Source organism: Myotis davidii, unplaced genomic scaffold (genome assembly GCF_000327345.1).
Source record: "Myotis davidii unplaced genomic scaffold, ASM32734v1 scaffold478, whole genome shotgun sequence".
Taxonomy (NCBI): Eukaryota; Metazoa; Chordata; class Mammalia; order Chiroptera; family Vespertilionidae; genus Myotis; species Myotis davidii.
The window spans coordinates 1063341-1079354 of record NW_006289570.1 but is presented as its reverse complement, the minus strand read 5'-3'; the positions used below and the strand labels follow the sequence as shown (position 1 = coordinate 1079354).

General features: G+C 44.0%; 1 protein-coding gene across 1 annotated transcript in view; it reads right to left on the bottom strand.

The window, feature by feature from the left end:
* The window catches only part of SGSM1 (small G protein signaling modulator 1), a 107355-nt gene that overhangs the window by 61664 nt on the left and 29677 nt on the right, over positions 1 to 16014 (bottom strand). Inside the window, exon 2 of the mRNA XM_015562823.1 lies at positions 2630 to 2633. Within this exon, the coding sequence (XP_015418309.1) occupies positions 2630 to 2633 (4 nt within the window). The remainder of the gene's footprint in view (positions 1 to 2629; positions 2634 to 16014) is intronic.

Genomic DNA, 16014 nt, shown 5'->3' with positions numbered 1-16014 from the left:
TCACTGGGGACCAGACACTCCGGGATGTGGTCAGTGCTCCTCGTTTTCCAGCTGATGCAGAGCCGAGTGCTGACCAGGGTTCCCTGACATTGTGATGACAATATTAACCCCAATGACTGTACTTTGTCGAGTACTCGGCATGTGCCAGGCTCTTTTCACAGATTAGCTCCCACAGGAGCCTGTGATATGAGTTCCCATTCTACACAAGAGGAAACTGAGTCTCAGAGAGGTGATGTGACAGCACAGATGGGACAGGCTGTTATTCGACAAAGTCCAAATGCCAGAGACATGATATTGTCTTGTTGCCCAGAGCAGTGGCTAATTAATGAGCTCCTACTATGTGCTGCGCACCATGTGAAGCTTGGAGAATACACAATGTATAAGACAGACCCATTCTGTGGGCGTCTGTCCTGTGTCCATCCCCTGGGAACCTCGAGGGCAGCGCTCACGTGTCCCCAGCACCTAGCGCAGGGCTTGGCACAGAGCACGACCTCAGTTAATGCTGCTGAATAAGTGAACACACCGCTGCAGGTTATATGCCCAGCACTGGAGATAACTGCAGCTGAAATCTCATTCTTGGACATGAAAACAAATATCCAGCCCTGGTGTGTGCTCAGTGGTTAGGGCGCTGGGCTGTGCACCGAGGGGTCGCAGGTTCGATTCCCAGTCAAGAGTGCATACCTGGGATGCAGGGGCACACGCGGAAAGTTTAATAAAGGCGAAATCTCAAGTTCAGCTCATTAGGTTGGCCTGGCACATCCTAATAAAATGATAAACAGAACAAGGCATGGGGGTACCCCAAGTGACGAGACCTGGTCTGGAAATTAGGATGACCAACAGGCCCAGTTTGCCTGCGACGGAGGAGGCCCCTGACCTGACACTTTCAGTGCTAAAGTCCTTGGCAACCTGACACGTCTCATGAGTGCCCGACATCACAGTTCACATTACAGCCACCTCTCTCGCAGCACCTAAGTACCTCTCCTTCATAGCTCATAACCTCACATGTGCGTGTTTGCATGTATCTGATTCATTCTCATCTCCACCACAGGCTCCTTAAGAGAATGACTATGCCTCTTTCAATTGACATTGTATTTCCAGCACTTACCACTAGCCCTAGTAGATGTTCAATAAATACTTGTTATTGGAATAAATGACGAATAGTAAGTGTTCAATATACATTTGAGATTTTTTTGGAAAGGGGTAAATCATTACTAGGGCTATAAAGTTACCAAAACAATTCTTGTTGGATCAGTAGCTTTGTCATCAGGAGACGTGGTCCTAGATCTTGGATTTTTGGGGCCTGGAGCAATATTGATGTGTATGGGGGTGAGGTGGAGGGAGGCAGGGCAGAGACAGAAACAAGATAGCGAAAATCTTAAATTTTGATTAAGGGCAAACAATAACATATACAAACCCATTGTCCTATAATTTCATAAAAGAAGACCATCTTAACACATAAATAATAATAAAAGACATAACTTCAGGAAATAATGAATCATAGCCTTCCCAGGCAGGGACAGTTGGTCTTTACACTGGCATTACGCTACAGAAAACGGCCACTGGTGCATGGATTTGACTCTCGTCACCAATACTTTCTAGCTGTGTGACCTTGGGTAAGCAACTTCACCTCTCTGCTCCTCACTCCCTCCTTCTTGGGGTCATTGTGAGGATGAAAAGAGTTAAACTATCTAAAGCCCTTAGCACACTCCATACACTACAGAGCTAATGTCGATTTATCATCGCCGTCATTCAGTAGACAACATCGCCACCTGGTGGCATCCCAGAGTGCGGACAAGCTGCTTCTGCAGAGCTATGAGGCATCCACCGGCAGTGAGGCTGAGGTGGCAGGGAGAAAAACGATAAATATTCATGAGATCATTTAAAGCTCGGGCCTGTCTTCCTGAGAATAAAGTTTGTTCCTTGCAAGCTACTGTCCAAGCTGTCAGCTCCTAGAGGAGAGAAAATGAAATCTTTCTCCATCGATGCTTTATCTGGGGTCGGGGTGGGGGGGCTCTCTCTTCTCTGGGGCTGACAGACAGTGGGGCCTTGGCACTGCCACCCACTGGGTGTGGGGACATGTCAGCCATAGCCCTCCCTGCCTCTTGCTTTCCTGTGAGGTCTGAAGAATGAAAAAGAAACAGCAAACTGAATGTGGAAGCCTTTTGACGATGGCCACAGAACAGGGACAGATGTTAAGCTCTGTGCTCTCACCGATAAGGATCTTGCACTGTCTGAGCCATCAGCCTTTGGAAACAGCCCTTTTGTTCTCCAAAAAGTCATTGCAGGAGAGTCTGTGAGATCTGAAAGCGGACTTGAGCGCTCTCTCTTTTTATATTTCTTCCCAGTGTGAGAGATTGACGCTGATTTTCCTTTCTTGTCTCTGCTTGCAGATGTTCATTTAGCCGGTGAGCCTGGGAAGGAACCTCCGAAAAGGATAAAGAAGGTTGGCTCTGGGAGTAGGTAGGCTTGTGTCTGAAACCTTGTTCTGACACTTGCTGGCTGTGTGACCTTGGGCAAGTCACTGTCTCCTTGAACTTGTTTCTGCGTCAATAAACTGGGAATGATAATAGTATACCCCTCAGGGATGTGACATGAGACTTGAGTGTGTTCATCTACCCTACAATCTCACGTGCCTACAGGGGACAGACAGGCATGGTGAGTGAGAGAAGTGGGTCAAGTGCAGGGCAACAGGGAATGGTGGGTACTGGGGTTAACCAGGAACAGATCCCCAAGTAACTGGAACAGCTGCTGGCCAGCATAATCTGATGCAGGCATTTGAGCCAGCACATGACAGACAACCTCAAAAACCCAGAATGGGCGGGGGTGGGGGGGGCAGTTGCTCAAGAAACTGCAGCTGGGCTTTGGCACTGACCTGAGAGAATAGCTTTGTTTAGCAGGGAAGTGTGGTAGAAAGAAATGCAGGCTCAGTGCTGCCAGTTTTTTCAAGAGAAACAAGCTATTAGCTCCATTTTCTAATGCTGGGAATTAAGTATTTTAAAAACAGTGGCCCATGATCCAGACAAAACCCTGTGCTAGCTATGTGACCTTGGGCAAGTCTCTTAATATCTCTGGGCTTCTATTTCTTCATGAATAACAAGGGTAAGCATACACTTAACTCCTGAGCTTAACAATTTATATAAATGACTTTGTTTAACCTTTCCCTCAACATGATAAGGGAGGTGTCGCTATTATCCCTCATTTTTTAGATGAGAAAACAGGTCACAGGAGCTAAGTAACTTGCCCAGAATCATACAGCTATTTAGTAGAGCAGGCCTATTGTGAGGCTTTAGAATGAAATAGTGCATGCAAAGTGGTCTGTGACTATCAGTTATTGTTGTGTCATTGTTATTATTACTACTATTAACACAAATGGTTCAAGGTCAGTTCTCATACTTAATTTGATGGTCAAAGTAAACCACTAGACTTGACCCGTCAAAGACCAGAGCCAGCTCTAAATGATGCAGTATGCATTTTTGCAGGTAGTTCTTGGACGAACTAATAGTTCCTTTTTACGAAGGCATTGGGGCCACCCTGCCTTTGGGTTTCCTGGGGGTGATAATTAGATTTAGACCTCTGGTACAGTCAATAGATTATCATCTCAGGGTGACCAAGCCAATCATGACCTATAATTTACAGCTTGAGTTATTCTGAAATCAATACAGATTTGCTCTTCATCGAATGGGCTGCAAAGCATGGTTGACAGACGGCTCTGAAAAGCAGCTGACATGGGAGTGGAAAAATTGCAGGGGCCTGGAGAGGGGCCAGGTTATTAGGGGAGAGACGAAGTAGAAAGTAGAGGGGGCTGACCTCTGTTTAGTGGGCTGTGGTCAGAGCTGGCCAGAATTTCCATTGGGAACAGCTCAGGACAGTCTTGTTTAGAGAGGAGATTGGATCGGCAGTGAGGTATGTTAGAAAGAAACAAGTTTTGGAGATGGGTAGAACTGGATTTGTATTTCCACTGTGCAATTTCCTACCTACGGTACTATGGGAAATCGGACTCCATTCCCTGATACTTAGTTGTCTCATCTATAACATGGGCAATAAACTGAACCTATTGCTCAGATGATGAAGAAATGAGCCTATATTTGCAAAACACTTGTTTTACTACAACATGAAGCTATCAAGTCAAGTCATTAAGAGGCTGTGCAGTCAGGTGGACCTGAGGTCAAATCCTGCTTCTTTCACCTCCAAACACTCAAAGTTACTTTGGATTAAGTCGCTTGACTACTTTGAGCCTTAATTTCTTTATATTGAACTAATAATAGAAGCCCCTACCAAAGATAGCTGACCATTATATTAGATAATGCACATAAAGACAAATTACCCCCATGCACGGAGAGTGTAAGCTCAGCAAGAAGGGCATTATTTTAGTTCATCTGATTGTTATCCCTCCCAAGCTGGGCACGGAGGAGGCTCTCAGGGAGACGGACTCAAATGCACAATGGATTAAATATGTTCTTCAAGAAACAGATAATACCCTCAAACTGGGTAATTTGAGGAGAATTTAATAAGAAAAAATGACACTAAAACATACTTAATAAAATAGCTGTTAAAATTGGACATACATGCACTGTTTACAAATGTGTGACGGGGGCATTGGAAAGCCAACACACGATGCCAGGGCTACGCCAAGAGGAGCCATCACTATCCTGGAATAGCCCAGATGATTGTTTCAGCGTTTCTCTTCCTGAGCCATGTGATCCTGTAGTGCCTCCTAGTACAATAGAAAGAATGAACACCCCCAGGCATTGGTTAGGGCTTGACCATGTGACTTGCTTAGGTCAACAGAACGTGAAGCAGAAAGTGATGTGAGCTGAGGCTAGAAATGTGCTTGTTTCTGTCATTTGCCATGAGAAGAATGTGCTCCAGGAATCTGTTCACCTCAGAAGGAGGAAACTCATGGAGCAGATCTGAACCCAGCTGGCAGCCTGGATCAAGATCATCTGAGCCCAACAGTGCCCAAGGTGACCTACAGACCTGTGAGCAGAACCAAATATTTGCTCCTATAGCCACTGAGATTTTGAGGCTGTTTGTAACGTGGTAAAGTGACTAATGCCCACTGCTTGATTTGGAGGGTCTGGGGAGGTACGGTTACTGGGTTGGGCTACCTGATAGGAGCTGTGACCCCAGTAAAGGGAATAGATGGCTCACCTCTATCCTCATTACACTATCATTGTTACTGCACGCTTCCTAAATGATATCAGGGAACAGAACATGGCTCTGGAATGGAGTGGGGCGGCACAGAATGCTCTAGTGATGCCACAGGACCTGGTTACCCACCCTGGTATTGGGAGGGCTCCACACAGTTCTGTCAGCGAGATTGCATCAGCTCTTGCAAAAGCAAAGTTCCTTTCATTTGCAGGCTGGTAGGAGCCGAAGCAGCCCTCAGCACCCAGGGCTCTGGGCTGCACTGGGCAGGGATTTATCCCAGGGGGTCTGGTGCTGTCCACCCATTAAGCAGCCATTCAGCTCACTCCATTCTAGAGATACAGGTTTCTGCCAAACCCTGTGATATCCTGCAATTTATGAATTCGTAAATCTGAATATACTTTTATGGGGATCAATTCAATGATGAATTTAGGCCAGCCTGAGTCTTGTAGATAAATGATATATACAATATAAGATGATTGCAGAGGAAAAGTAGAAAATGTATAGGAAGATATGACTATTAGATGGGAGAGAAGTTATTGTCTGTTTCTGCCCACCTATGGCACGCCCACCCCCATTCACCACCAACCCAGCTACACACTCATCCCTCCACCCACCACCCACTCGATATGACAGCGAATACCCAACCTATTCTCCATCCATTTATTTTCCACACACCCATACCCTTTCAAAAATACCCATCCACCACATTCATTCACTAACCACAGTTGTCCATCTATCTATCTATCATCCATTCACTCACCACCCATCCAATCCACCATCCCAGTCACCCATCTATTCCATCCAACCTATCCATCCATCTATCCATCCATTCACTTGCCTATTAACCACCTACACCATCCCTCATAACATCCATCCATCATCTTCTACCCAGTCACCCATCCTTCCATCCAATCAGCCATCCATCCATCCATCCATCCAAATATCTGCCACTCACCAACGCTTATCCATCCATTCAACAAACATTTCTAGTCACCCATAATGTGCCAGAACTTATATATGGATCTGGGACACATATAATGAAGCCTCCTTTTCCTAAGAACCTCTCTATCCAGTGTGTAAGAAATATACTCCAAAATAAAACTCAACCAACTTTTAATAAGACATGGACAACAGAAGGTCACACATAGGCTTTGAAGCCAGACCAACTTGACTTTGAGCTGGCCTCTGCCACTTGCTAGATATCCGTGTACCAACCACAACACCTCATTTAGCCTCAGCTTCCTCATCTGTTCAGCCGGAATAACAACTGCAACTACTTCAGAGGGTCATGGTGAACACTAACCAAGTTAATGTCAGGGAAGTTAAACAGGTTGTGAGAGGGTCACATAGCAAAGAGCCGCAGACGACCTCCGGGAGCAGTCCCAGTTGATAACCACCAAGACAATGGGAACCCCAGTCACAACTGCGAGGAACTGAATTCTGCCCACAGCCATGTGAGCAGGGAAAGGGCCCAGAGCTCCAGAAAAGAGTCCACAGTCACCTTGATGTAGCATTGAGAAGACCAGCTAAGCTCTGCCTGGACTACTGAACCCACAGAAACTGGGAGGTACTGTGTGTTATTTTAGGCCTCTAAATTTGAGGTAATTTGTGATGTGCTAATAGAGAACTAAGACATTAAGTAACTTGCCCAAGGCTACAAAGCTCCTCAGTGACAGAGCCAGAGTTCAGAGTAAGAGCAAGCTTACTGACATATAGCCAGCCAGAGCAGTTAAAATGCAAGTGATTTTCTGATTAGCACTCAATTGCCTGGAAAATTCAATTAATCAGAATCTCTAATTCCTGGACCTTACAATTAGTCGGGGATTTTCTGGATTTGAAATCAAGTTTTCCATGGCAACTGGGGAAAACACCACGATGCCCTGATGCTGCTGGAGAAACGCAGTGACTGCAGAGTTGGGAGAAGAAATACTACTCCACGTGTAACGATAAGGTCTGATTCAGACAGACAAGTGTTTCCATCGTGAAAATGTGATGGTGACTGCTTACTGAGCAATATCCACCTGACTTTATGCCTCTGCTCTGTTTCTCACCATTGAGCCCCTGGATTGAAAAAATTACATCTCTGGATATATGATCTCTTCCTTTTAAAGAAAGAGATTGACTCTGTGGGACTGTGGTCTACCAATTAAATAGCTATCCCCACCAGAGCAGCTCAGTCATTCAGGCCTTTAGGGAGTCTGACAGTCTACCTGAGACCTGTGGGTTCCCTAGTTCAAGGGTGCTTTGGCACCCACTGCCTGCCTCGCTTACCCCTTAACTTTGTCCATCTCTGCAGAGCACTTGGAGTCATCTCATCTTTTCCTCCCTATCCCTTTGTTATGGACCCCATTTTCTTGAGGAAAAGGCTGAGGCTTAGAGAGGTGAACAGCTCTGCCCAAGTTCAGACAGAGCCTGGATTTAAATCCAATACAGGCTGCCCCTGGAGCCCGTGCTTTTATTCATTATGTTGGGTGCTCAACAGTAGGACCCAGCACTGTGTAGGTGCACAGTTGTTGAAGTGTGATTATATCCAGGGTGAGTCCCCAGTATGGCTAGTATGAAAGGAGAAGTGAGTTTGTTGGGAGAAGCAATGCAGGGAAAAGGCATAGGAGGAGACAGTTACCTGAGACTCTGCCACAGGTGACACACTCACGGCGAGGTTGAAGAACCTCAGTGATGAATCCAACACAGTCCCTGCTCCCACTGAGCTTGAATTATAATGTAAATATAAAAGAAATAAGCAGGAAAACCAAGGAAGTAAGTACCTGGATGAAGCATAGGGTGATGTGGCACACAGCAACAGTGGCATCTTCATAGACAAACCAGAGAAGACCTATCTGAGGAGACAGCAGAGCTAAGATATGAATGGAGAGCGGGGCGGGGGGGCAGGCAGGCCAGGACCTGGAAGAAAAGCATACCAGGCACATGGAAGAGCAGGTGCAAAGGCCCTGGGGTAGGAATGAGCAGGGTCCAGATGAGGAAGAAAAAGGATGCAGTGCATGGTGAAACACAGGGAAGCCTGGTGTGGCATGAGGTCATAGATGAGGTCAGCAGAGCATTTTGGGGAAGAAAAGGAGCTTGGGTTTTATCCTGCTGGCAGCAGAGAGCCATAAGGAGGAGCAGCAGGATCCAAGTTATATTTTTCAATAATCTCTCTGATGGCTGTGGGGAGAATGGAAAAGAGAAGGGTAATGTGCAGAACAGATAGGAGATGCTGCCGTGTGAGCCCTAGCCCGGGACATCCCAAAGAATTCCTTGTTTCATCCCACTCCTGTCTTGCCGGTTCCTTGAATTCACCAAGCTCTTCCTTGCCTCAGGTTTCTCACGCGGTATCTCTCCCCTACAGTCCTCTTTCTCTAGCTAACGCTCCCTCTTTGTAGATCCTCTTCTCTCATGTCTTTTCATCTGGAAAGCCTTCTCTGCCTAGGTGAGTGCTCATGGCCTCTCTCTCTTCCTCTTGGTAGTAACATCCACTGAGCCTGTAAAGTGCACCAACCACTCCCTTCGCCTCCATGAGACCTATGAAGGCAAGCAGTGCATCATTGCGGCCGCTCAGAATGCATGTAGAAGGCTCTCATCAAATCTTTATTTGATGAAATAATATTAAAGATAGTGGCCATTTGAGATTTGTGATGGTGACCCTAAATGATTTTTAAACAATTCAGTAGGGTCAGTCTTTCAAACAAATGGGCTTTTGGAGCAATAACCATGATTGGCTGCATGCCCTGTATATGCTAGGAACAGTTTTAAGCACATGAAATCCCAAATTCATTTAATCATCCAAGATCCATATAAACAAGGATGTTCATACCCATTTTTCAGGTGGTAAACTGAGGATGGGAGTAGCTAAGTAACTTGCCCAAGAAAACCTTATTACTATGTGCTGAGATACCAATTTGAGTCCACATCTGTCTTGCTGCAACTCACGCTTTTTTGACCAGTGACTCCTGAAGACAGGCAGTTATTACCCCAGCAAGTGTTCACCAAGCACCAACTAGGGAGGCGGAGGAGGATATGATGTGTAATTAGCCAGAGTTCCTACCTTCCTCGGGGATTCGCATCTGGTAGAAGAGATGAGATCTGGAGAGAAGTGCTGATGTAATGCTACAATGCAGGGATCCATATGGCTTGGTCTAGAGAGCTGTGGAGATAAAAGTACAGTCTAACCACCCCAGGAAGAATTTCAAAATGACTCACGTTCATTTATTGTAATTTACCAATACTGTGAAGGGGAGTCATGGTCCACCCAAATATTTCCTTTTTTTATAAAATATTTTCTATTGATTTTTAAAGAGAGAGGAATGGAAAAGGAGAGAGAGAAACATCAAAGCGAAAGCGAATCCGGCTGCCTCCTACAGACCCGCTACCAGGGATCGAGCCCCAAACCCGGGTATATGCCCTGACCAGGAAATGAACCGACAACCTTTCGGTGCATGGGACGACACACCCAACCAACTGAGCCACGCTGGCCAGAGCTCACAAGTATTTCTTAAACCTCCTTCTCTATCCCGGCCTCACCCCAAACCACCTTTTCCCCTTTCAACTGGTGAACCTTTTTCCTGCCTCTTGACTTTTTTGTATTAAGATTCCACATCACTGAAGCTCCAAACAGCTGATAAAACCCGAACCAGCCCATTGGCAATCTAATAAAGCCATGGCCTTTCTCCCAGAGAAACGTTCAAGTGCATGTGCACGCACACAGACACAGACAGACACTGCTTTGCCTGTCATTTCCGGGTGTCCACAGACCCTGGAATCTTACCCACAGTCTCTGAGGGAGAACCCCAGCCACTGGGACTCTGAAAAGCCTTCTGCTCCCCGGCATTTGCCGAAGGAGAAGAGCTTCTCCTCTTTCCATGGGCATGAGAACACTTCAGACATTTCTGGAAAAATAGATGCGTCCCAACCAGCCAAACCCCATGCTTGCTGCCCCAGAAGCTTGTCTTTCTGCAGTTTCCAGCCTGAAACGCTTTCTCTTCCAGGGAGCAGGAACTCGTAATTAAGGTAGCAGACGACAATGGCCTTAGCAGCTCTCTAGCTGTTGGCATGCTGGTGGAAAGAGCTGGAGCCAACTCTCTCTCTCCCTTTTTTTTTTCCACCTAGGGTTAATATTCTCAACACCCAGGGTGCTTTTAATCCAACCATGTCGTGGTTCTGGAGATCTGCAGTTCTCCACCACTGCAGTGCGTTGGTGCTGGGTGGCCATCAGTTAGCAGGGATGCTGAAAACGAATCTGGGCTTTTGGTGAAACACCCAAGTTGGCAAATTATTTCCTTAAGAAATAAATTTGAGAACATTTGCATTTCTCTCTCTAATGGTGCTGTTTTCAGTGCCTTGCTTACAGATGTCTTTTCCTGCAGGTGGGGGGTGGGAGTGGGGGTGGGGACGGGCAGTGGAAACCAGCTGACAATTCTGAATAACCCTGGATGACTCAATCTTACCCTTCACAGTTCCTGAATTTTATCTATGTCACTATTTTTCTCTTTCTAGAACAATGCTTCCCAAACTCCAGTTATTTTAGTATTACTTTCAAAATGTCTACCCTATCTTTAGTTAGAGCATTATTTTTTTAAAAGATTTGTTCTAATAGTCAGCCCTCTATAGCTATGGCTCAAGCAATACTGTTCATGAAATTAAGGAGTTGATATGTTTGTTTTTTCTCATTAAGACACATTAAAATAAGTGCACAACTTTAAAAAATCACTATCCATGTAGCATCAAAAATCATCCCCTACATTCCCTCAGTGGAACTGTTACCACATTTTGAGGACACGCTATTCTAATAATGCCTGCATGACTTGAAAAAATAAACTTTGATCCATTTTTCATTTTAAAATCTATTTCCTCTTTAAAAATATTTTTAAAAATTATCTGTCACATGCTTACTATGTACCAGGCACTGGCCTAGACACATGCAGGCTCATTATTTCATTTCTTTTTTGTCTTTTAAAAATATTTTAAAAATTGATTTTTAGAGAGAGGAGAGAGCGAGTGAGCAAGCACATGTGTGAGTGAAACACGGATGTGAGAGCGTAACATTGGTCAGCTGCCTGCTTCATCTCCCCCCACTCCCCACCCCAGGAATCGAGCCCACAACCCAGGCATGTCCCCTGACTGGGAATTGATGTGGCGATCTTTTTGTGCACAGGATGATGTCCAACCAACTGAGCCACACCAGCCAGGGCTCATTTAATTCTTGCAACAAACCTTGGAGGTTGCTATTGCTGTTCCCATTTTCCAGATGCAGAAAAAGAAACTCAGAGACGTCTGAGGGTCTTGCCCAATGTCACACAGCCTATGCCTGCCCAGCAGGACAGAACCGGGTATCCAGCTTAGGGTAGTAAGAGGCTATCAGCCCTGGTAAGACACTGGTTGACCTCCTCAAGAACTGGGTACAGGGTTTTTAAGGTGGCGTCAGCTCCTCTAAACAGCCAAACCGAAGTGGGGACATTTGTTTGTGAAATATGTCACTGTGTTCCAGCAGCCTAGAATCTTTCCAAGAGTTTCTCAAAATCCAACAGAATAAATATAAGATTTTTTATTGCTTACTACATAATAGGAATACAACTTATTACCGTTGGGGCGCCAGACTTTTGGCAGCCTTCATAAATCTGGTGCTCCAACTGACTCCACATGCATTTAAGCAAAACCCAGCCCACATAGGGGGGCAGTGGATGTAATTGGAATATGGAGTGGGGCTTCTAGATTAATCACATTCTGAATATTAACTGTACATTATGCTGATTTCCTTGTAAATAGATTCAGAAGCCCAGCATATGTACCCGACTCAGGCTTATACGATCAGAATAGCAAATGTCCTGACTTTGGGGTTGGAAACAGTCCCAAATGCAGTGTGCGAGGCCGAGTCTCATTTCCCCTGAGAGAAAGAATATTTTAGCCCTCTCCAGGCCTCCAAAGACAATGCATGGCTCTCAAGAGCAGAGGAAGGAGCAGTGTTTGTGTTCCGGTATCTGGTTCAGAATGGATTTTGCCAAAAGACCATTTTATAGTGAATTCTTGGAGGATTTTATGGCCCTGGAATGTTTTTAGGAATAAGCCACCCTATGATTGTCTTTACTGGGCAGGCAGTGGGTCAGAAGGTAGTGGAGGAGAGAATACGATGGAGAACAGTGTGGCCAAGGATTCAGATTTAGAAGGAAAATCCTGAATGCCACCTAGATCTGTCAAGGGCATTGTGGGGTGATCTTGCTGCACGAGAACAGACAACATCCCCCACGAGTCACATGACTCATCACTCACAGAGCAAGGCTTTTACCTGCAGGATCTCTGCTAGCACTCACTGCAACCCTGAGAGACAGGCAATAATTTCCGTTTCACAACTGCAAAACCAGAGACTTGGACAAGGTTTTGCCCTGAAGAAATATGAATAAATGTCATGGCAGAAGGGCCAACACCTGGGCACAGAGTTAAGGGGGCACCGAAAAACTCAGCAATAAAGAACAATCATGTATTTTTATTGATTTCAGAGAGGAAGGGAGGAGAGAGAGAGAGAAACATCAATGATGAGAAATCAATTGTGAGAGATAGAAACATCAATGATGGGAATCATCGATTACACGCCCCCTACTGGGCATCGAGTCTGCAATCCTGACTGGGAATCAAACTGTGACCTCCTGGTTCATAGTTCAACCACTGAACCATACTGGCTGGACAAGAACAATCATATTTTAATGCCATATATATTTTTTAATTACTGCAAAAAAAACCTATGGTGAAAAAAAAGACTTTTAAATAAATACAGGATTTGCTGTATTTAATAGTGCTTTGCTGAGCCACACTGGAGCCTGAGGCAAAAGGAAATATCAGTAATATCGACTTGTTTTTATTTGTGTTGATTACTGTTTTCTTTTTTTTTGCACTTAAATTGTGTGCCTGAGGTGGGCACCTCACTTGCCTCAACCTTGTTCTGGCCCTGCATGGGTGAGAGAATTATCTCCCCAAATCATACATATGACCATGTAGACCTTTGACCCAATTCCTCTGGGAAAAAAATTCCCTATTACCTACAGCAAAGAGGCTTCTGGAATCGAGTGAGCACAGACTGCATGCCCTGAACTGGGTTCTGTGATTTACACACACCAAATGATTCATAATTTCTGGACTCTGGGTTTGGATCCTGTTCTATCATTTACGAGCAGTGTGCTCTTGAATGAACTTCAAGTCCCAGGGCCTCAGTTTTCTCCCCTAAAAAAACAGCAACCCTAAAAGCAGTAATAGAATTGCTTAAAAGATTCAATAATTAAAACAAAAAGAATCATAAAAATAAAGTTGGGACCCAGCATCACACACTCATTCTAATTTAATCATCTCAAAAACCCACTGTCTTTATTTTTTAGATGAGGAAACGAAGACTCAGAAAGGCTGAGTAACTTATCATAGTTAGGAAGCGACGGAGCCAGGATTTGAACCAGGGCAGCCTGTCTCTTCACCACTCCTTCATTGCCTCTCATGTCCTGCCTTTCTTGTTATTAGCACCCAAAGTGCAGACGCCGAACCCTTCTGAGGCAGCAAAGGGTTGTTTATAAAGCATGTGGAAGTCATAATTAGAAAGCACAAGTCATCTTTATTAAATTCTGCATGGTAGCCAGTTGGGTGTTGAATCTGCACAATTTCAATGGTTCGAATGTCTTCTTTATCCTAGTGGGTGCCTACCCCAAATTAAGTGCCCCTGAAGGTACTGCTGTCTTAATTAACAGTTTGCCTTGTTAACACTGTAAACGTTTCCCTTGCTGTAAAGCAGGCCATGCCAATTTAAAGGCACAGATGCTGAGCAGGAGGGCAACGTGTGCACGGCTGAAGCCCAGCCTTCTCTCGCCAGCGGTGGCCTCCACATTTCTGCTGGGAGGTCACCAAGATAGAGGGTCCTAGAATAAGAGCTGCTCCCACATAGTAAGCAGCCTCCACACCCTACGAGCTACCCATGGAGGCTGGGGGCATGGGTTTAGAGCCATGGAGACCTGGGTATGTGTTCTGGCCCCTATCCGTGCCTCAGTTTCCTCAGCAATACTTGCATCATGGGATGGTACAGAACTTAACTCTTGTGCTGAGGTGAGGCTTGAAAGGTGAGATGTGTGCAAAGGCACTCAGCACAGGGCTTGGCACTTAAGAATGGAGCTCTTCTCCTTTACCCCACCCGCCTCTAGTGGGTATTTTTTTATGTTTTTGTTTTGTTTTGTTTGCCAATCAACAATCCTAGTGTTCTACATCATTGGATGTAGAATAACACATATATAGAAAATCACAGAAAGCATAAATATACTGCTTGTTAAATATTTACAAACGGAACATATTCTTTTTTTTTTAATATATTTTATTGATTTCTTACAGAGAGGAAGGGAGAGGGATAGAGAGTTAGAAACATTGAGGAGAGAGAAACATCGATCAGCTGCCTCCTGCACATCTCCTACTGGGGATGTGCCCGCAACCCAGGTACATGCCCTTGACCGGAATCGAACCTGGGACCTTTCAGTCCGCAGGCCGACGCTCTATCCACTGAGCCAAACCGGTTTCGGCCGGAACATATTCTTGTAACTGTACCTAAACTATGACAAAAACATTACCAGCTCCCCTGAAGATCCCATTGAGCCGCCTTTCAGTCACTATTCCCCAGATATCTTGACTTCTAAAGCACCAGCTAGGTTTGCTAATTTTTACACTTTTATAGAAACACAATTATATAAAGTTGTATTATATATATATATATATATATTTATATATATAACTAGAATTAATAGAAATACAAATGGAACATAAATATAACAAAGTGGAATTACACAAAGAATATATAATGTATTCTTTTGCATCTGGCTTCTTTCATTCAACATTTTGTGACTTTCATCCATGTTGCTGTATGTAGTTGTAGTTCATTCATTCTCATTTTAGTGTATTGAGTGTGTGGCTATACCATAGTTACTTTATTCATTCAACTGTTGATGAGCATTGGGTTGCTTCCAGTTCTTAACTAATATATGTAGAACTGCTATGAATATTCTTATACATATTTATTGGTGAACATATATATGTATTTGTGTTTAAGTAGAATTGATGAATCAAAGATAATAGACATAGTTGGCTTTAGCAAACTGTGAAACCATTTTATAAAGTGCTTATACTCATTTATACTGCCACCAATAACATATGAGAATTCCAATTGCTCCAACAGTTGGTGTTTTTTTTGTCTTTTTAATTTTTAGCCTATTATGGTAACAGTGAGAGATATTACACTGCAGATTTACTGTGCATTTCTCTGATGTCAAAGATTCGTTCTTTTCATGTATTTACTGGCCAGTTGGACAATGTCTTTTGTGAACTTCCTGTTCATGTCTTTTGCAAATTTTTCTTTTGTGATGTCTGTCTTATTACTAATTTGTAGGAGTTCTTTTTATATTTTGGATAAAATTCCTTTTTGAATTTGCAAATATGTGACTTATACTGGTTGGTTTTCATTCCCTTATGGTATTTCTTATTACTATCAATGATTTTAGTTATAGTCCAATTTATGAGTATTTCCCTTTAGTTAGCACTTTTTTGACCCACTTAAAAAATCTTTGCCTACCACAAGGTCATGAAGACATTCCTCCATATTCTGCCTAAATGTTTTATTCGTTTACCTTTCATATTTAGCTGAACAATCTATCTGGAATTGATTTTTGTGTATGGTGTGAGGTAGGGTTCAAGATGGATCTTTTTTCCATATGGATATCCAATTGGCCAAGCACCAGAATTTGAAAACAAATCCTTCCCCTTCTGCCTCCAGTGCACTTTTGCTATAGGTCAGGTGATTTTATATATCTATTTCTAGACTATTTTGTTCCATTGGTTTATATGTCTAAACTTTAAGAA